We start from the raw sequence: 15,976 nt of genomic DNA on the forward strand, positions 1-15,976 counted from the left end.
ACCTAAAACAATATACCGCAGCTTTAATGCTCCCCTTACAATTCTTGTAATGATCATTGTATATCCGCGATGTGGATTTGCAAAATAACGAGGATGTGGAGATGCTAGTAGTGGTCTCGTAAATCTTCCTGTCATTATACTTTTCGAATTTATGATAGAAACTGGTCGACGAGAGGATTTCGATATCAGCAAAATGCTGTGTCTAAAAAACATAGATTCTATCAAATCTTGTATCATATTTTTTAAATTAAAAATTAATACCAAAATTTATATTAAACCTCATACGAATACCTTCACTATTATTTTTCGGAGTTTCTGAATTTCTTTTCATAAACAAAGTTTAAAATAGATAAAAAAAAATTAAGCGCAAGTTTTTGACAGCAATAATATAGGTTACTGCTTTAATGAGTTAAACTGTTAAACTAAAATCGAATACAAAATATACAGACTAAAGATTAAAAATCAATGATATTTTTACATTATTTGCGAATTATATTTCATCAGAATTTCATCAAACAAATCACTCGGAATTCTCGAAATTTTCATAAAAATTTTATACAACTAAAAGTATGTTGAAAATATTTTCAAAAATTAATGATTCTATTGATAATAACTATTAATAATAAAATAATAATAAATTATAAACATATTAAATACTTACAGTGTAAAAAAATAAAAATAAGATAATAAAATAGAGGACATAACCTACAATTTTCAAGATCGTGCATGAACTGTAGAAACAAAAAAAAACATGTAAGAAAAAAGAATGCATAAACAGAAACAGATATTTGAAATAAAATACGGAATTAAATTTTCGCTAAAGACAATTAAGTTTCTTGGTAATAAATAATCATTAATTTAATATCAAAACACTCACCCAAATCTGCCACATAGAATTTGCTCCATGTCTAATGTTGCTTATCGACCTCGTTCAAATTTAAGAAATGTAACTAAAACACAATCTCGCGATGCTATACATGAGAAATATCAAATCTGAGCTTGTAAAAGTTTTCAAAAACCGGGTTTACCTTTGGAATCAAATTTAAATTATTTCATAATTCGTGATCCTCGTTCCCGACATACCGCCATAACTCGATAAATGTCGGCTTAATTCGGGAACACTCGGCTTTTTCGGTGCACAATTTTTTCTGCACCTACACGAACCCGAAATGTAACACGTTTCGAAACATTTGTTTTTTTATTTTGAAAATCATTATTTACTTTGCACATACCTTTCTGCTTAGTATTATTACTTTAAAAAGAAATGAAAACAGCCATACAAAATCATATATAAAATTTTGCTTTTAATTATAATAGTTTTTATTGATCCTTATCAATTTCAATTAGAAAATATATTTTTAGATTTCAATTTTGTGGTACGATGCAGATAGTTACTTAAATTATTTGGTGTCAAAAACTATGTTTTTTATTGGATTACATATAATAACCTTTAAAATCTGATATGGTGAAGCTTGAAAAATTTGTGAAACAATTGCTTGGATATTATGTTTGGCGAAGCATGCAAATTATAATTCATTTTATGATGTATATCATTACATTTCCTTCGTAGAATTTGGCATGTTATGTATAAGTTGTACCAGTTTTTAAATGCGCGCGAAAATATTGTGATACAGCGCATGCTCAGTAGTACGTGTCGGTTTGCGCTGTGACATTTCAACGTTTGTGTGACGTTTTTACTGTTTTATGCACCTGCCATCTGCCATTGTGTTGTTCGCATCGCATGTCCTAATTTTTAGTTATAATTTTTTTGTCTGAATTTTCCAATATCGTAAGTATTCACACGCATAAATATTATTTAATTGTAGATTTTTATTGTCCAATGGGAAATTAGTTTTCAGGAGTATATTTTTTCGTGCACTTCTAAAGAATAAAAAGTTTGTCTTAACTTCCTTATACAAGTGTAAACAATGTTTATTTTTATGAATTCAGCAATTGCAATTTGTTTATCTAACAGTTGATACAACTGCCGGACGTAAGTACACAAACCATTAATCTTTGCAGCCTACTCGGTAAAAGACGGATTTAAGTAATCATATTTTATAGGTTATTAGAAACCTTCTCTTATAAAATTGAAATGTTTCTTGAACATATTTTTCCCTCCACTTAAAAGATGATTGTTTTTATTATAAAAAAATAAGGAGCACTCATGTCTTTTGTAATTGTGTACAAATTCAAAAGTTTCTTAAAATGGACTGTTGAAATTTCGATACGTTTCAAAAGATTTCAATTTCTTCTTGATGCTGGAGGAATATTGTAAGGTAATTTTGAGATCAGCAAAAATCTTTTTTCAGTAGACACGTAAATGTAATCTTTAGTATATGAAACACAAAGATTATGTTAAATTTTAGGCCGTGGCTGCGTGTACCGAAATTTCGGTGCAAGTAGCCATGTTTTTTCGATACAAACAAGGGGAGCTGCAAAGGGGGCTATTATTACCGAAATTTCGGTACGCATAACTGGATTTTTTCGTTACGCATAGAAACGTCCTTAATTCAAATGTCTTAAAACGTATATGTGAAAATGTCGCATTTTATGTCAATTTCCAAATGAAAGTTTGGCAGCTTAAATTTTTAATGTAACGATTTGAAATATTTCAGGTAATCAGTTGAAAACTCAAAGCATCAAATACTTCAATATGGCAGAAAGCACTGACAAAGACACAAGCTACTCATTAAAAGATGAACCAGCAACTGCAGGCCAACCGCTCTCTGATTTTCTTCTCCAACTCGAGGATTACACTCCAACGGTATTTTTTATTCTAAATACTTTGGTGGCAGTGATTTTGGGTAACTTTACTTTGATCGTATGAAAAATTCATACCTTTCAGTTAAAAGGTTCAGAAACTGAATCAACGATTTTTTAAATAGGATGATTTAAAAGGTTATAAAATTTAGCGTCAAGTCCGGCTAGGTTGAAATGTTTGGAAAAAACGATTCAAAAAATATATAGTAACCGTTTTTTTAGCAATGTGAACATTTCGAAATCTTGAGTTCAACTCATCGCGAAATCTAGAGGTCTTTCCAAAAATTTGAATAAATCATAGAATCGAGAGTAAAGCCTACTCTTTAAATTTAAATGAAGAGCACGATTAAATAATATATATAATATATTGCTGGTTTTCTGCACAGATTTTCGTCTGAAGTAAAGTATGAATTTTCAAATGATCAAAGTAAATATACCAAAACTTTCGATCGATAGTGTAGCTCCATGAATTCACAGAAATAAAAAAGTACTCAGCTGGATATTGAATTTTTTTAGCTACCGGACGCCGTTACGGAACACTATCTTCGTTCTGGAGGATTCAATACAACAGATGCAAGGATGTAAGATTAAAATATAAAATTGCCCGTTATTATTTTTGTTCAATAAATTTACATTCAAAAATAAATAAAGTTAGATATTAAGATACAAAAAATAAAAGTTTCGAAGATTCTTGAAGACCCAATTTTTTAAATGGATGAATGCTCTTTTTTTATTTCTTATTTGAAAAGATACATTGACAAATTATTTCCATTCAATAATTTCTTTCTCCATGTAATAAATTATTACAAATTACTTTATCATCAAATTCCAGAGTACGTCTCGTTTCTTTGGCGGCCCAAAAATTCATTTCTGAAATTTCGAATGATGCGCTCCAACATTGCAAAACGAGGGGAGCAAATCTGAACACAAAAACGAAGGGAAAGGATCGACGTTACACCCTCACAATGGAGGATTTAACTCCTGCTGTTGCAGAATACGGCATCGTAGTGAAAAAACCCCATTACTTTGTTTAATCATTCTTCATTATAGAGCAAGTTTTTATCCATATGATTAACACTTATTGTTAAAACAAAATCACGTCTCATAGATTTAACAAAATGTAAACGAATCTGTCGTTTTATTCGTATTAAGATACATTATAATTTTATCTATAACATGCTCTTATTATCTTTCATTTTACAACACGAAGATCGTCATTCTATTCAAAGTTAACCAAAACTAAATTCGATACCAATAATGAAATATTTTCGAATTGTAGAAATAGGTTTTAAAATATCTTTCAAATCAATGACACTTTGCTTCCCGTTAGTTTGATCAATTTAAAAATAGAAACTAACAAAAATTACAAAATAATACAAACCAATCTTTAACAAGTTCGAAACTTATGTTTCTTCATCGCTTTTTTTCGTTTTATTTTTCTGATCCAATTTTTAACTCCTTTAGTTCTTCAATCTTCTTCTCTTCATAAATATTGAATAATTATAGATTTTTAGTATTTTTAAACATTTTTGTAAAATAACAATTTTAATTATAAACTTTGCATCACTTTTTTCTAACCGTTTATATTTTATAATCAATCTAATTCCAAATATTGTTTAAATTTTCATAGAACCTCCTTGGTTATATGATACAAAATTAATAATAATGACAATGCAATTTATACTTAGAGTGAAATATTTATTTTATTCATTAATTCTATTTATAAAATATTTGACACTGCTTTCTTATATAAAATAAATAAATTTTTTATATTGATTCGTTCTGAAAGTTGATTTAAAAAATTGTAATGAAAACATTTTTTGATCAGTTTCCTTACAAAAATACAAATGTATAAAAAATATAATCTGTTAAAAAAATTTGGTTTTATTAATAAATTGTTAATATTGAAGAAATGGTAATTTAAATGGTAACTTCTCGAGATCGAAAGGGGGAGGAAGAAGTTCTGTCGCATCGTATCCCTTTCCCAGCTTCATGATTTTTTACAAAAACATTTACATACACAAGAAAACCAATATAAATGATTAATTTACAAATAAATAGTTATCAACTGGATTATTTTATTCAGGTATACAAAAATTGTTGACTATCAGAATACTATAACAATCTCTATAAGTCTCTGTCAGAATTATTTTATTTGAAAATGTATGATCAAAGAGTCTTTTCTATTTATGCATCGTCTTTAAATTATCTCGATGAAAAAGTTTTTCTGTTTAAAACAGATTTTTCAAATATTAAAAATGAGCATAGCTTCTTTACTCTTTTACAAAATGTATTAATATTGTAGGTCAATCGATTCGTATCGAATCAAGGAATATTTATATCCTTGCATCAATTTTGAATTATTTCAATGAAAAAAAGTTGATTATAAAAAAATTATGTTAAAAATATGTATCATAAAGTGTTAAAAAAATGAAATAAATATTTTTAGAAATCCTTCGGCCAGTGTCAAGATATCAATGGTGAAAATAAACCCTCAAAATTTCATCAATTTACTTGCAGTTGGCTTGAAGTTCTCGTAATCAAAAAAATTGTGACATCCACAATTGTGACATCCGTGCAATTGCTGAGAACTTTTTATGAGACGTTTGTGAATTGCTGAACGTTTAATTAAATGTCTACATTTTTTCGAAACTTATCATTACTAAGCTTCCTCTAATGAGGAAAAAAAAATTAATCTATTTAAAACGGTTTAATTTGAAATTGTTGAAGATATCTTTTATAACTTTAATTAATTATTCAAGTTTAAAATTAAACAATACTCAATTTTTTACTCTGAATTTGTTAATTTCAAACGCATTCAATTTATACTTTTGGGTTTTCACTATTTAAAATTATTTCCTTTTAAAATTTACTTTTTTAGCTTCAAGTTTTCTATATGGTAATGTCAGTGTCTTCTTGTACCGAAAAAACTGGTTACCCATACCGAAATTAATTTTTTTTATTTTACTTTGTTTACTTAAAACTTGTTTGAAAAGGCGCGCCAAGAACAGCGAATCACCATTGACTTTTAGCGCGGACGCAGTAAAAAAATTCCCTAGGATCCTGCGCAATCCTGAAGAAAAACAGTTCCTTCCACGCAGTATCCGCATGCGCTTATCCTAAAAAGCTTGTCGGCCATATTGGTGTGTTGTATCGTTCGCTCAGTGATTTCGAAGTGAAATAAGGTATTTCTCGCACTTTAATCACGTTGTCTCTACGTGTACGAGTAATTTAAAACCAGAGGCTTTTTTGGTGCAACTTCTTGACTCGTTTGGTACGTCGTACTCTGGTAATCCGTCGTGTTTTGTGGCCGAAAAAAAGTGTGGTTAACGCTGCCACCTCGGCTCACGGAAATCGCCTGGACAAAAAACATGTCGTAAATAAAAGCGTTAGGTTTTCACTAACTCGACAAGTCCAAAAATCCACAGTACTATTTTCATTACTGCCTGTTTTGTCACGTTTGTTTCAAGATACAACTCGCAAATTAATTACTCGTGTCAAAAGTTATAACTTCATAGTCGATTACTATCATTCCTTCGAATTGTCTCGCGATTGCTATGTTTTAGACAGCATTTATCAAATTGCGCCCCATGCTTTCAGATTTTCTATGACTTTTCTGTAGCTTTTACTCTCAAGGAAAGGGTTCCTGTTAATTTTTTTTGAAACAATGTAAAATCACTTTCAACGTATGTTATTATGACATTTTTCTATTTCTAACAGATGGTACCATTGTTTCTAAGAATTTCTATGGTTCTCTGGGAAAAAACCTTTGTCCTATGTAAAACTATGATAGTCAATTTTATCCTTTCTTGTTTACTTATGGGTTTCGTTCAAATTCGCGTTTATTTCCTCCGGTTGTGGTTTTTATTTGAATTTTTGCACCGTTCTCAGCTCAAACTAATTATATTTTTGAGAGAAGTGTTTTTAAATAGAATTTATTCAAATTTTGTGACCGTTTTTCCAAAAAGTAATTTAGAAGTGGTTTTAATGTTGTATTTATCCATCCAAAATATATACCAACCGGATTACAAGTGAACCGAGCTTACTCCGAAATGAAGAGCAATTTATTAGTGATTTAAAATTAAAAATAGTGTCATTATCTACATTTGCGACTCAAATAATTTACTCGTCTAATTTTTTATTGCAGCAGAATTTGCATCATGACGGATTCCATGAAGTTTGGTCCAGAGTGGTAGGTGTTATTTAATATTTTATTTTACTTTTTACTTTTAAGTCTTCCTCTTTATCCCTAAATGTAAATGGAAATATTTATGTGAAAGAAAAAAAAACTATTTTTTATTTAATTTCCAGAAATTTATATTCATAATTGAAAAATAATTTCTCATCGCGTTGGTGAAAATTCTCTTTATTAATTTTTCAATGGCCTCTTGAAGTATATTATTTTTGACTGAATGTTTATATAACACATTGACAAGGTTCTAACAGTATAGATGTCAACGTAGGCAGGACAATAAAAAATATTGTATCAACAATGATAAAAAAAACCTGTATATTCCACTAAAACAATGAACAAAAATGAGGTTTATTTTAAATTTAGAATTATCGCCAAAAGACTGCAACTAAATTATTTTATGATGTTTATTTAATGTTGAAGATTCAATTCTTATCTTAATATGTGTCGGGCTTATCTAATAATCTCCATTAAGAAGTAGATAACAACTAGCATTTTTGAAAACTAAAACGATTGAATAAAAGTTTTTCAATGAAAAAAAATGTTGCAGAATTAATAGATTTTGCAAAATAATATTTTTCGCTTAAAAATTGTTTCAAAAATGTAATTAACGTTTTTAAATATGTGCATTTTGCTGTACAGTAAAAAAATTTATAATGATGTACGTAAAAGTTTAAAATAGTTCTATACCTTTTTATATTTTTGTAGTGTCACAAATATTTATATTGTTCAGTTTTGTAGCTAAACATTTTGTAATTCAATTTTCATACACAGTCAATTAAACGCCATTACATTTACAATGTTTCCATATCAAATTTGTTTATTTATAAATAAGTAAATAGATTTTGAATTGGTCCAGTTTTAAATTTACAAATTTGAAAGCCTTTAGTTTTTTAATGATCAAGTTTGGAGCAGCATTTTAATGTTTACACCAATTAAAATAGTAAAAATGGAAATGCTTTAATTATTATTCGTGCGATTCAGAATTTTTCGATTTATGATACGTAATCCAGATCTTTACAATTCCGATCAAAATAGAACATTCAGTTTTGAACGCATAGAGTTTGAAATTGTTCCATTTTAACATTTTATTATGAAAGTGGCTTAGATTCAACATTTCTATTTAAATAATATGTTTTAGTTTTTATGGTTGCATTTAAGATTATTCATTTTTGGAATACATATAGTTTTAACTTGTAAAATTTAGAATATTTTTGTTTAAATTACCGAAATTGTTATGTAATTTGAAAATATTTCAATTTAGATCGACTGAAGATACCAATTTTAAATTATTCAACTTTGAAATTTTCAATAACATTTTTTTTTTGTAAAAAAAGTGCAGAATTGATATTTTTTAAATTCTGAATGGTTTAGATTTTTCATTTTTGCATTTTGTGCGCTTCAATTTGAAATTAGTCAAGTTTATAATATCAAATTTGGAACTGTTATATGATTTATAACGATTTAAAATTTCAAATCATGCAATTTTCTACTTTTTAATTTACATTTATTAAATGTTAAGCTTTTTAAATTTGAAATAATTCAATGTATCGATGAGTTGTACGAATAATAGGATATCGTCTCGTTACCGTTAAGAATCAGACTAACTTCATTTTGTATTAAATTTATTAAACACGTAGAAGTGTTAAAATAAAAATCATTTTGAAATTTTTTGTTTTGAAAGTCATAGGAGCCTACATTACATTACAAACAGTAATACAAAGTACTGGAGTTTTAATTCATAGGCAATGTTGCGAAAAATGATTCATTATTTATTTCTCCTGAAAGCTTAGCTAAATGAAGTTAGCTTAATTCTTATCATAGCGGAAAGATAGCCTAATATTTATAGAAGCCATCGGTATGATCATTTTGAATTTCAAGTGGTACAATTTTTTAATTTCTTAGATGGCAATTGGCCTGTGGTTTTTAATACTTTGAATCTCATTTTTTATTCGTAAGTATAATAGCTATAACATTGTTCGAGTATGCGTTGAGACTTCTAATTTTAAATACAATAATTTATTGTAGAATATGGAAGAATTTAATTCAAAATTGTTCAATTTCAAAATTACTAAATTTTTATCATTTCCAAATTCAAATTCTCTAAGTAATAAAGGCTTGGAAATTGAAATGGTATAACTTTGCAAATTTTAAAAGGTCCCGCACAAAGTGCATTAATTATTTTCACTTCAACCATCATCTAACCTCACTTCGTTAAAAGCTGAGGGGGAAAATGGACCAAATGCATGGAACAAAACTTTATTTCTGTAATATAGAAAACATTAGCTTTTAGGAAGATATCAACAAAATACGGCAAAAGTTAAGCGAATCCCATGTGTTTGGTTCCTTGTTTTCCCCCTCAGCAATCTACGAAGTGAAGTTAGCTGGTTATTGAAGTGAAAATACGTAATGGGAAACGGCTTTCGGCAAAATTGTCTCATTAGGTATTTTCACTTCAATAACCAACAACTTCACTTCGTTGATTGCTGAGGGGGAAAGCAATGGACCAAATGTGGGATTCGCTCCTTACTTGATGTACCTAAAGTTTCGACCATGCAAATGAACGAAACATTTTTCCCCATTTTTATTTTACCTGTAAATATTTTTCCAGCACATACACACTTACCTTATTTTGCTAATATCTTCAACAACAAAAATTTTTTATTTTTTTTTTAAATTGTTTTTTATTTATTAATAGCTATTTAATGACATAATAATATGATAGTAATTAATCATTACGAAGATAACACACAAATAAAGCTTTGCCTCATGCACTTGGTACACCCCCACTCCCTCATCAATCAACGAAGTGAAGGTAGCTGACAAGAGCAAACTTTGCCTGAAAGGCCTTTTCATACATTCTGTGTATGTGTGGTTATTTAAAATTGTTCCGCTTTTAAAACTTTAGCCTTTTATAGGAATAACCGGGAAAAATGGTTAATAATCTTTTAAAGCATGTAAACAGACCGGGAATTTGTTTCTAAGATTTGAGTGTCTGTCCACTCTGTAATTAGCTAGTTCTTTTTGTTGAAACTTTCTCAATTTTGATGGCTTCAACGTAAAAATTTTGCAATTACCCCAGAACTATATTTTAATTGTTCGCTCTTTCTGATGAAACTTCTGTCTTTGTAAGAACCAGCTATCAACCAGCGATAAATTCCTTCTTTCAACTGACTGATGTAAACAATTGAAAACTACGCAAACTATGTTTTGCTTGTCCAGGTTGCGCAACCTGGCAGGAGACAATTGCAGTGCCGGAGGGGGTGGTGGTGGCTCAACGAGTCTAACTGCTCCTCGGTATCAACTGGCGGAGCATAGATACGGTCGAGAAGAAATGTTAGCTCTTTTCGACCGTAATTTTAAACCTCCTGAAACATTGTCAAGTTTCGGAACAATATTCATCGACAAAGCCCAACTACCACTGGCTTTAACTCAAATGACAGAAGATGAATCGGTAAGCAAGAAACAATTTTAAAAAACAAAACAAACGTAAAGACAAGAAAGAAACTCTTATAGAAAACTTTCTTTGCATAAAATAAATTCTCGCGATGAGGAAGTAAAAAAAACTCTTCAGGCGTGGAAATGAGTTATCGAAATCGTAGAGTAGAAGAAATTCTTGAATCTAGGAAATATATTGCTAAATTATAAATAATGTCAGGTTCAAGCTCAAATTTAAGCACCCCTCAGAATCCAAGTTCACAGTCGGAATCACATATAAAATAGATTAAGTAAAGGTCGTGAATATTTGTTAGTTTCCTGAATGAATCCTTTTTTTGAGACGAGCATTGGAAACTTGCGATAAAAGTTTCCTTATAAAATGTGGAAAAAGGTGGACTGTCGCATGACATCTGCATTATGCGTGTGTTGTGTCTTATATTGGGAACTGTGTCATACTTCGTTACAATCTAAAAATACAACACTCTGGAGCCCTTGTGCCAGACTTTCTAGCAGCAGCCTGTCTATTTCTCTTTATTCGAGAGTGGATGTTCTCCTAATTTCGATCTCTAAACTTTAGACAGATCAATGACAGAAATCGATACTTTCTTTTCTGACAGTGCAGACAGTTTTGTAAGTTTTTAAAATAATCAAGTTTTCTAAGAGAGCGAAAGAAAATATTTCCTGAAGGCTGAAAAGAAAGCATGAGACGTAGTTTAATTAGGTAGTAGTTTAATAAGGTATTAAACAAAAATTGGTTTTCAGTGCTATAAAAAATAAAAATTACATTTTTAGCGGATGTGGAATGTCGGAGTAACAAGTGCGACAGGCCGTGGAAGAGGAGGCAGTGTTGATCGTGGGGGACGAGGTAGAACCGGTAGAGGTGGCCTGTATACTTCTCCTTACTCACGTGCAGTCGGTTTTGATGAACCAGGGGATGGTACCAGAATCGACACACAGCCTTTCCCCGTAAGACTTTTTGTTTTCAATTTCCATTCATTTTTTAGTATATTTTAATCTCTGCCGATTAATGATTACATAGTTGAGAAAATGTTCCACAGGCAATAAATCTGCAGATTCTTTCTTATTTTATTTATTAAAAGAGAGGCATTTATTGTAGATCGCCATACATTTTCGTAGTAGTTGCAAAGGGTACGGTCAATTTGAGCAAAAAAAAAATGGTTTTAATCGTACTAATAGTGAAGAGAAAACCGATTTTAAATGTTAGAGATTTTTAATTATTTAAAGTTCAATTATGAACGCAAAAAAGCTTTATTTTGTTTCATTGTGATCGCTTTGAAACTAAATTGTTCTCGAATTTTAAACTTATTCCATTTTGAATCTCATAATTTGAAATAGTAAAAATTAAATAGGGTGAGAATGGTTCAATTTTAATTTAAGTGTAACTCAGGATGCTCACTGAGAAAAACTCCAAGAAGATCACTAGGAAACTTGGCATTTTCGAAACCCGTAGAAGAACCGGAAAATGATAGTTAGCTTAATTTTTAACCGGCAATTTTTCTAAACCCCCCTATTCAATTATGCTAGTTTAAACGAATAAATCTCGAAGATAATTTAAATCACTAAAATTCCAATTTTTTATTTTCCAGTTTAAGTATTTCAAGTTGAATGTCAAAGAGAGGTATGACGAACATTTGAATATGTCTCTTTCGGTGCTTAAAATTTAATTTCATTCAGCCATATTTAGGTGACTTATTCAAATGTTAATTTGACCCGTTTTTATACTCGGCTTCAGTTTTAAAATCCTTTGATACTTTATTTTCACAATGTGAAAGTACCATCGTTAGAATTAACTTTTGATCAATTAGAAGTGAGAAGTTTAAAAAATGAAATAGTTTAAAATTAAAAGTGTTTGCAATTTATTCCATGATTTTTAATTAAAAGCATTTTGAATTTAATCATTTACAATTTGAATCATCTTTATCAATCGAAAAGGTTGCTAAATGAATCATTTCAAATTGAACCACTTTCTGTTTAAAGATTAAAGATTGTAATGATTTAAAATTTCAAGCTTCTAGAATTCATGAACTTTTAAATATAAAGCCTCAATGTTTGAAGAGTTTTCAATGTTTCATTTTTAATTTTTCGAGTCATCCCAAATTTTATATTCGTAGGCTTCAGCAGCTTTAGTTTTAAGTAAAATACGGTTGTTTAAAAACCTTTCATAACTGTCTGTTTCTTTTCAAATCTAAGCACCTAAAAATTCAAGATTATTTAATTTATATCGACTATCAAAATTTAGTGTGACGGTATTGGGTTCTGAAGTCTTGAGTGCGCTAAAGTCGCCAGCTCGCTAAACTAGGTAGCATTTTTAAGCTGCATTTTAATTTGTGCTTAAAAACAATGTCACCATTGTTTTTACTATTTCAAAAGAATTGGTGAGTACAACAAGTAAAGATTTATCGGAAAGTATGTGTTGCATATGGAATTTTCATCATATACAGTGAAAAACACGTTTTCCCGTTAAAACTGTTTTTGCTAAGAAAACAATTATTTTACTATGTCATGTAAGTTTTAACAAACTATATGCTCTAATGAACTTCAATTTATGATTGTGGCAAATGATTTTATTTGACATATGCAAAAAATATGAATTATAGACGATCAGAAATGAAATACGAATTCTAACCTATCGTTTTAGGTTATAATTTTTTAGATAATTGCATGCTTAAATTGATAACAATTTATTTTAAGTTCATTATTATATTAAAATCAGTTAATTGCAGCTTATAATTTGTTGAAACTTATATAACATACTAAAATAATTTTTTGTTGGCAAAAACAGTTTTAACGTAAAACGTCTTGTTTTCAACGATAAAAATTTCACATGCAAGGCTTAGTTTCCGATAAATTTTTAATAATGCAAAACAATAATAAAATTGTTTTAAATCTCAAATTAAAATGATTTTACTATTTCACTTTTTGCCCGCATGGAAAAAATAGTTGCAGTGCAATGTTGGTTATCTAATTCTATACTGCCTCTCTTCAAACCTACAATTTTATTAACAAATGTTGAGTCTACAATCGGGAATGTTATAATATTAAACATTTTAATTCAAACCTTCTGGTTCAACTGTGAGTAGAAATGTTTTATTTTCAGTTTTAAACCTTTTAAATTTATAAATGTTCGGTATTAGATTCTTCAGTTTGGCATTTTTTCAATACCTCATATTATAAATTGATCAGTTTTAAAGGCTTAAATTTGAAAATATTCATTAACCGGGAAAAAGTATGGAATCCCCGCGAAATGAGCCTGATTTTTTTCTTGGGATTTTCGTGTTTTCCCGTAATGCATTAAACATTAATAAAGCAAAACAAAAATATATAGTGTATTGAGTCTGCCTACTTTTTGTATGAAAAAATTTCGCAAATTTTTTAGTTATTTTTTAATGCAGGGAAGAGGCAGACCGTTTGATAGATCACAAAGTGAACGCGGCTGGTCCGAAAGAAATGGGATTCCGGAACCAGGGGAGTGGAACGGGTCCACTAGTCCACGGAAGGAGTTAACTCGTGGGCCTAGTGGAGGTTCTCTCATGGAAAGTAATTGGCGACGTCACCGGGGCGGTGGCGAAGACGACGAGGGTTGGAGGGTGGCTTCCAACAATCGTGGGGAGAAATGGGGTGGTAATTAACTTTACTACATTCTGAAACTCGCTACTACTTTTAGCATGTACATCTTTTGATAAAATCATTCTTGATTTGCTTTACATTTTAAGAGTTGACGAGGTACCTTTAGCTTGCTATTATACTTTATTCTGGTACTAAGTAATGTATCAGAAAACTAATGTGGTATGTTTCAAAACTTCCGGTTGTAAAATTATATTGATAAAATTACTTTTTCAGGGAAGAGTAGTTGGCGTGATGGAACTTTGGACAAGGATAGAGCTGAGGGTGAAGGGGAGGAGAATCGTAGCGGAGGACGTTGGGATCACAGAGGAAATCACAGGTCTTCTTACGACTCCCATCATCCTTCGAGTCGTAGTTCTAGACCTTGGGATCCTAATCATCATGACAATCATGACAACCTACCTGAATGGTAATTATCATTTTTTATTATCAGTTTAGTCAATTGAAAACACAACTATTGTCAGGAGCGGACTATCGTGGGATGCAATCGGTGTAATCATCGATGAGCCGGAAGATGGCCGCTCGTAGGGGCCCTGCAAATAAATAAAAACTTTAATTAACCACCATTTAGGTTTTGAAAATCCTACTAGAATCTTGTAAATCTTACGAAATTTCTTGATACCTCTTGAAATTCCATGAAATTTGATTTTTCCTGTAATCTTGGAAAATTTGTGAAAATATCTTGAAAATCCCTTAGAATCTTTTAACTAGCATAAAACTTCATAGATCTTATAAAACCCTTCTAAGTCATCCGAAACTGTAAGAAATTCCTAAAATATTACAGTTCCTTTGAAATCTTTAAAAATCCCTTGCATTTTTTTTAAACTATGAAAAATTCCTTGAAATCTCGTAAAATACTGTAAAATCTCTCGAGTTTTAATAAAATCCCTGAATTCATAAACAAATATTTAAATTCCGTTGAAATTCAATCAAATTTCTTAAAAACCCTGTGTAATTCCATGAAATCTGATGATGTTCTGACTCTGATGAAATCTGAATCCCGAAAATTTCATTAAAATACCTTGAGTGCTTTTAAAATCAATGAACTCCTCGGAATTTTTATAATTTTCTCTAACATTTTTCAAAAATCTCTTGGAATCTTTTGCAATATCCTAAAACCTTATAGATCCTATAAAATTCTTCAAAATGTTCCGAAGCTCTAGGAAATTCTTAAAATCCGCATGAAACATGTTTATATCCCTTAAAGGGATTAAACTCCATGGAAATTCTTTGAAATTTTCGTAATCTCTTTAAAAGTCCCATGAAGTCTGATGACATTCCTGGAAATCTTTCAAATCTTTTGATATCTTTAAAAAAAAGGTGTGTAGAACTGCTCTTAGGCCGATATGCAAGACTTGCCGGGCCGCACAGTGGGGTAAAATCGGAAAACGAGGTTCAAAATGACATTTAGAACGCAATTATGCACCGATTTTAGCTTTTTTTTTTGAAAAATTCAGAACTAAATTTTTCAGAAAATGGTGAGAGTAGATTTTTTATTTTTTTGATTATTTAATTTTTATTTTAATGCAAACATCGAAAAAAATGTCGATTTTTCTAATTTCATTTTTTATCTTCTAGACAAAATTTTTCTTATACTTCTCGTCCCTTGAATTTAGTGCACAGGGGTATAAGAAATATAAAAAAATTCTTAACTTGCATAGTTAATTGTTATAAACAAATTGTATTAACAAATACTCGACATTAAGGGTTATTCGGCTTCAACGTATATTTCTGCTCTGAAATCGCTTGCTTTCATTGTGAGGATGATACGTGAATATTTAAATTTAACATTAAATGTTATTTGTTTATTTATAAACAAATGCACATTTTGGCCGATTTTAGGCGAAAAGGAACCGTTTTTTCTTCCTATTGTATTGCAATTATGTTGGCAGTGATTTTTTCGAAAAAAATTTGCCACCCATAAATATTCGTTCATTT

The 15,976-nt window shown here is 29.9% G+C and overlaps 3 protein-coding genes across 8 annotated transcripts in view; 2 read left to right on the forward strand and 1 right to left on the reverse strand.

The window, feature by feature from the left end:
* The window catches only part of LOC117176755 (dynamin-like 120 kDa protein, mitochondrial), a 24,700-nt gene extending 23,623 nt beyond the window's left edge, over window positions 1-1,077 (reverse strand). Inside the window, exons 1-2 of the mRNA XM_033367038.1 lie at window positions 878-1,077; window positions 10-202 (exon numbers count right to left, since the gene is read on the reverse strand). Coding sequence (XP_033222929.1) covers window positions 10-202; window positions 878-906 — 222 coding nt within the window. The 5' untranslated portion in view covers window positions 907-1,077. The remainder of the gene's footprint in view (window positions 1-9; window positions 203-877) is intronic.
* A 585-nt stretch (window positions 1,078-1,662) lies between these two features.
* LOC117176185 (transcription initiation factor TFIID subunit 10-like) lies at window positions 1,663-3,996 on the forward strand. 2 transcript variants are annotated; one of them, XM_033366284.1, is made up of 4 exons: window positions 1,663-1,789; window positions 2,619-2,767; window positions 3,280-3,344; window positions 3,596-3,996. In XM_033366284.1, exons 2-4 carry the CDS (start codon window positions 2,657-2,659, stop codon window positions 3,795-3,797), a joined length of 378 nt encoding a protein of 125 aa, XP_033222175.1. In that variant the 5' UTR covers window positions 1,663-1,789; window positions 2,619-2,656; the 3' UTR covers window positions 3,798-3,996. The 2 variants fall into 2 exon arrangements, with proteins under 2 accessions (XP_033222175.1, XP_033222176.1); XM_033366285.1 differs by lacking the exon at window positions 1,663-1,789 and adding an exon at window positions 1,831-1,993.
* Window positions 3,997-5,886: 1,890 nt separating this feature from the next.
* The window catches only part of LOC117177486 (GRB10-interacting GYF protein 2-like), a 37,465-nt gene continuing 27,375 nt past the window's right edge, over window positions 5,887-15,976 (forward strand). Inside the window, exons 1-6 of one of the 5 annotated variants that reach the window (XM_033368214.1) lie at window positions 5,887-5,948; window positions 6,911-6,955; window positions 10,178-10,409; window positions 11,186-11,359; window positions 13,807-14,035; window positions 14,255-14,447. In XM_033368214.1, coding sequence (XP_033224105.1) covers window positions 6,924-6,955; window positions 10,178-10,409; window positions 11,186-11,359; window positions 13,807-14,035; window positions 14,255-14,447 — 860 coding nt within the window. In that variant the 5' untranslated portion in view covers window positions 5,887-5,948; window positions 6,911-6,923. Of the gene's footprint in view, window positions 6,038-6,910; window positions 6,956-10,177; window positions 10,410-10,945; window positions 11,024-11,185; window positions 11,360-13,806; window positions 14,036-14,254; window positions 14,448-15,976 lie in introns of those variants that run through there. The other 4 variants (XM_033368216.1, XM_033368213.1, XM_033368215.1 and 1 more) reach the window with 4 other exon arrangements.

Source organism: Belonocnema kinseyi, chromosome 7 (genome assembly GCF_010883055.1).
Source record: "Belonocnema kinseyi isolate 2016_QV_RU_SX_M_011 chromosome 7, B_treatae_v1, whole genome shotgun sequence".
In the NCBI taxonomy this organism is placed as follows: domain Eukaryota; kingdom Metazoa; phylum Arthropoda; class Insecta; order Hymenoptera; family Cynipidae; genus Belonocnema; species Belonocnema kinseyi.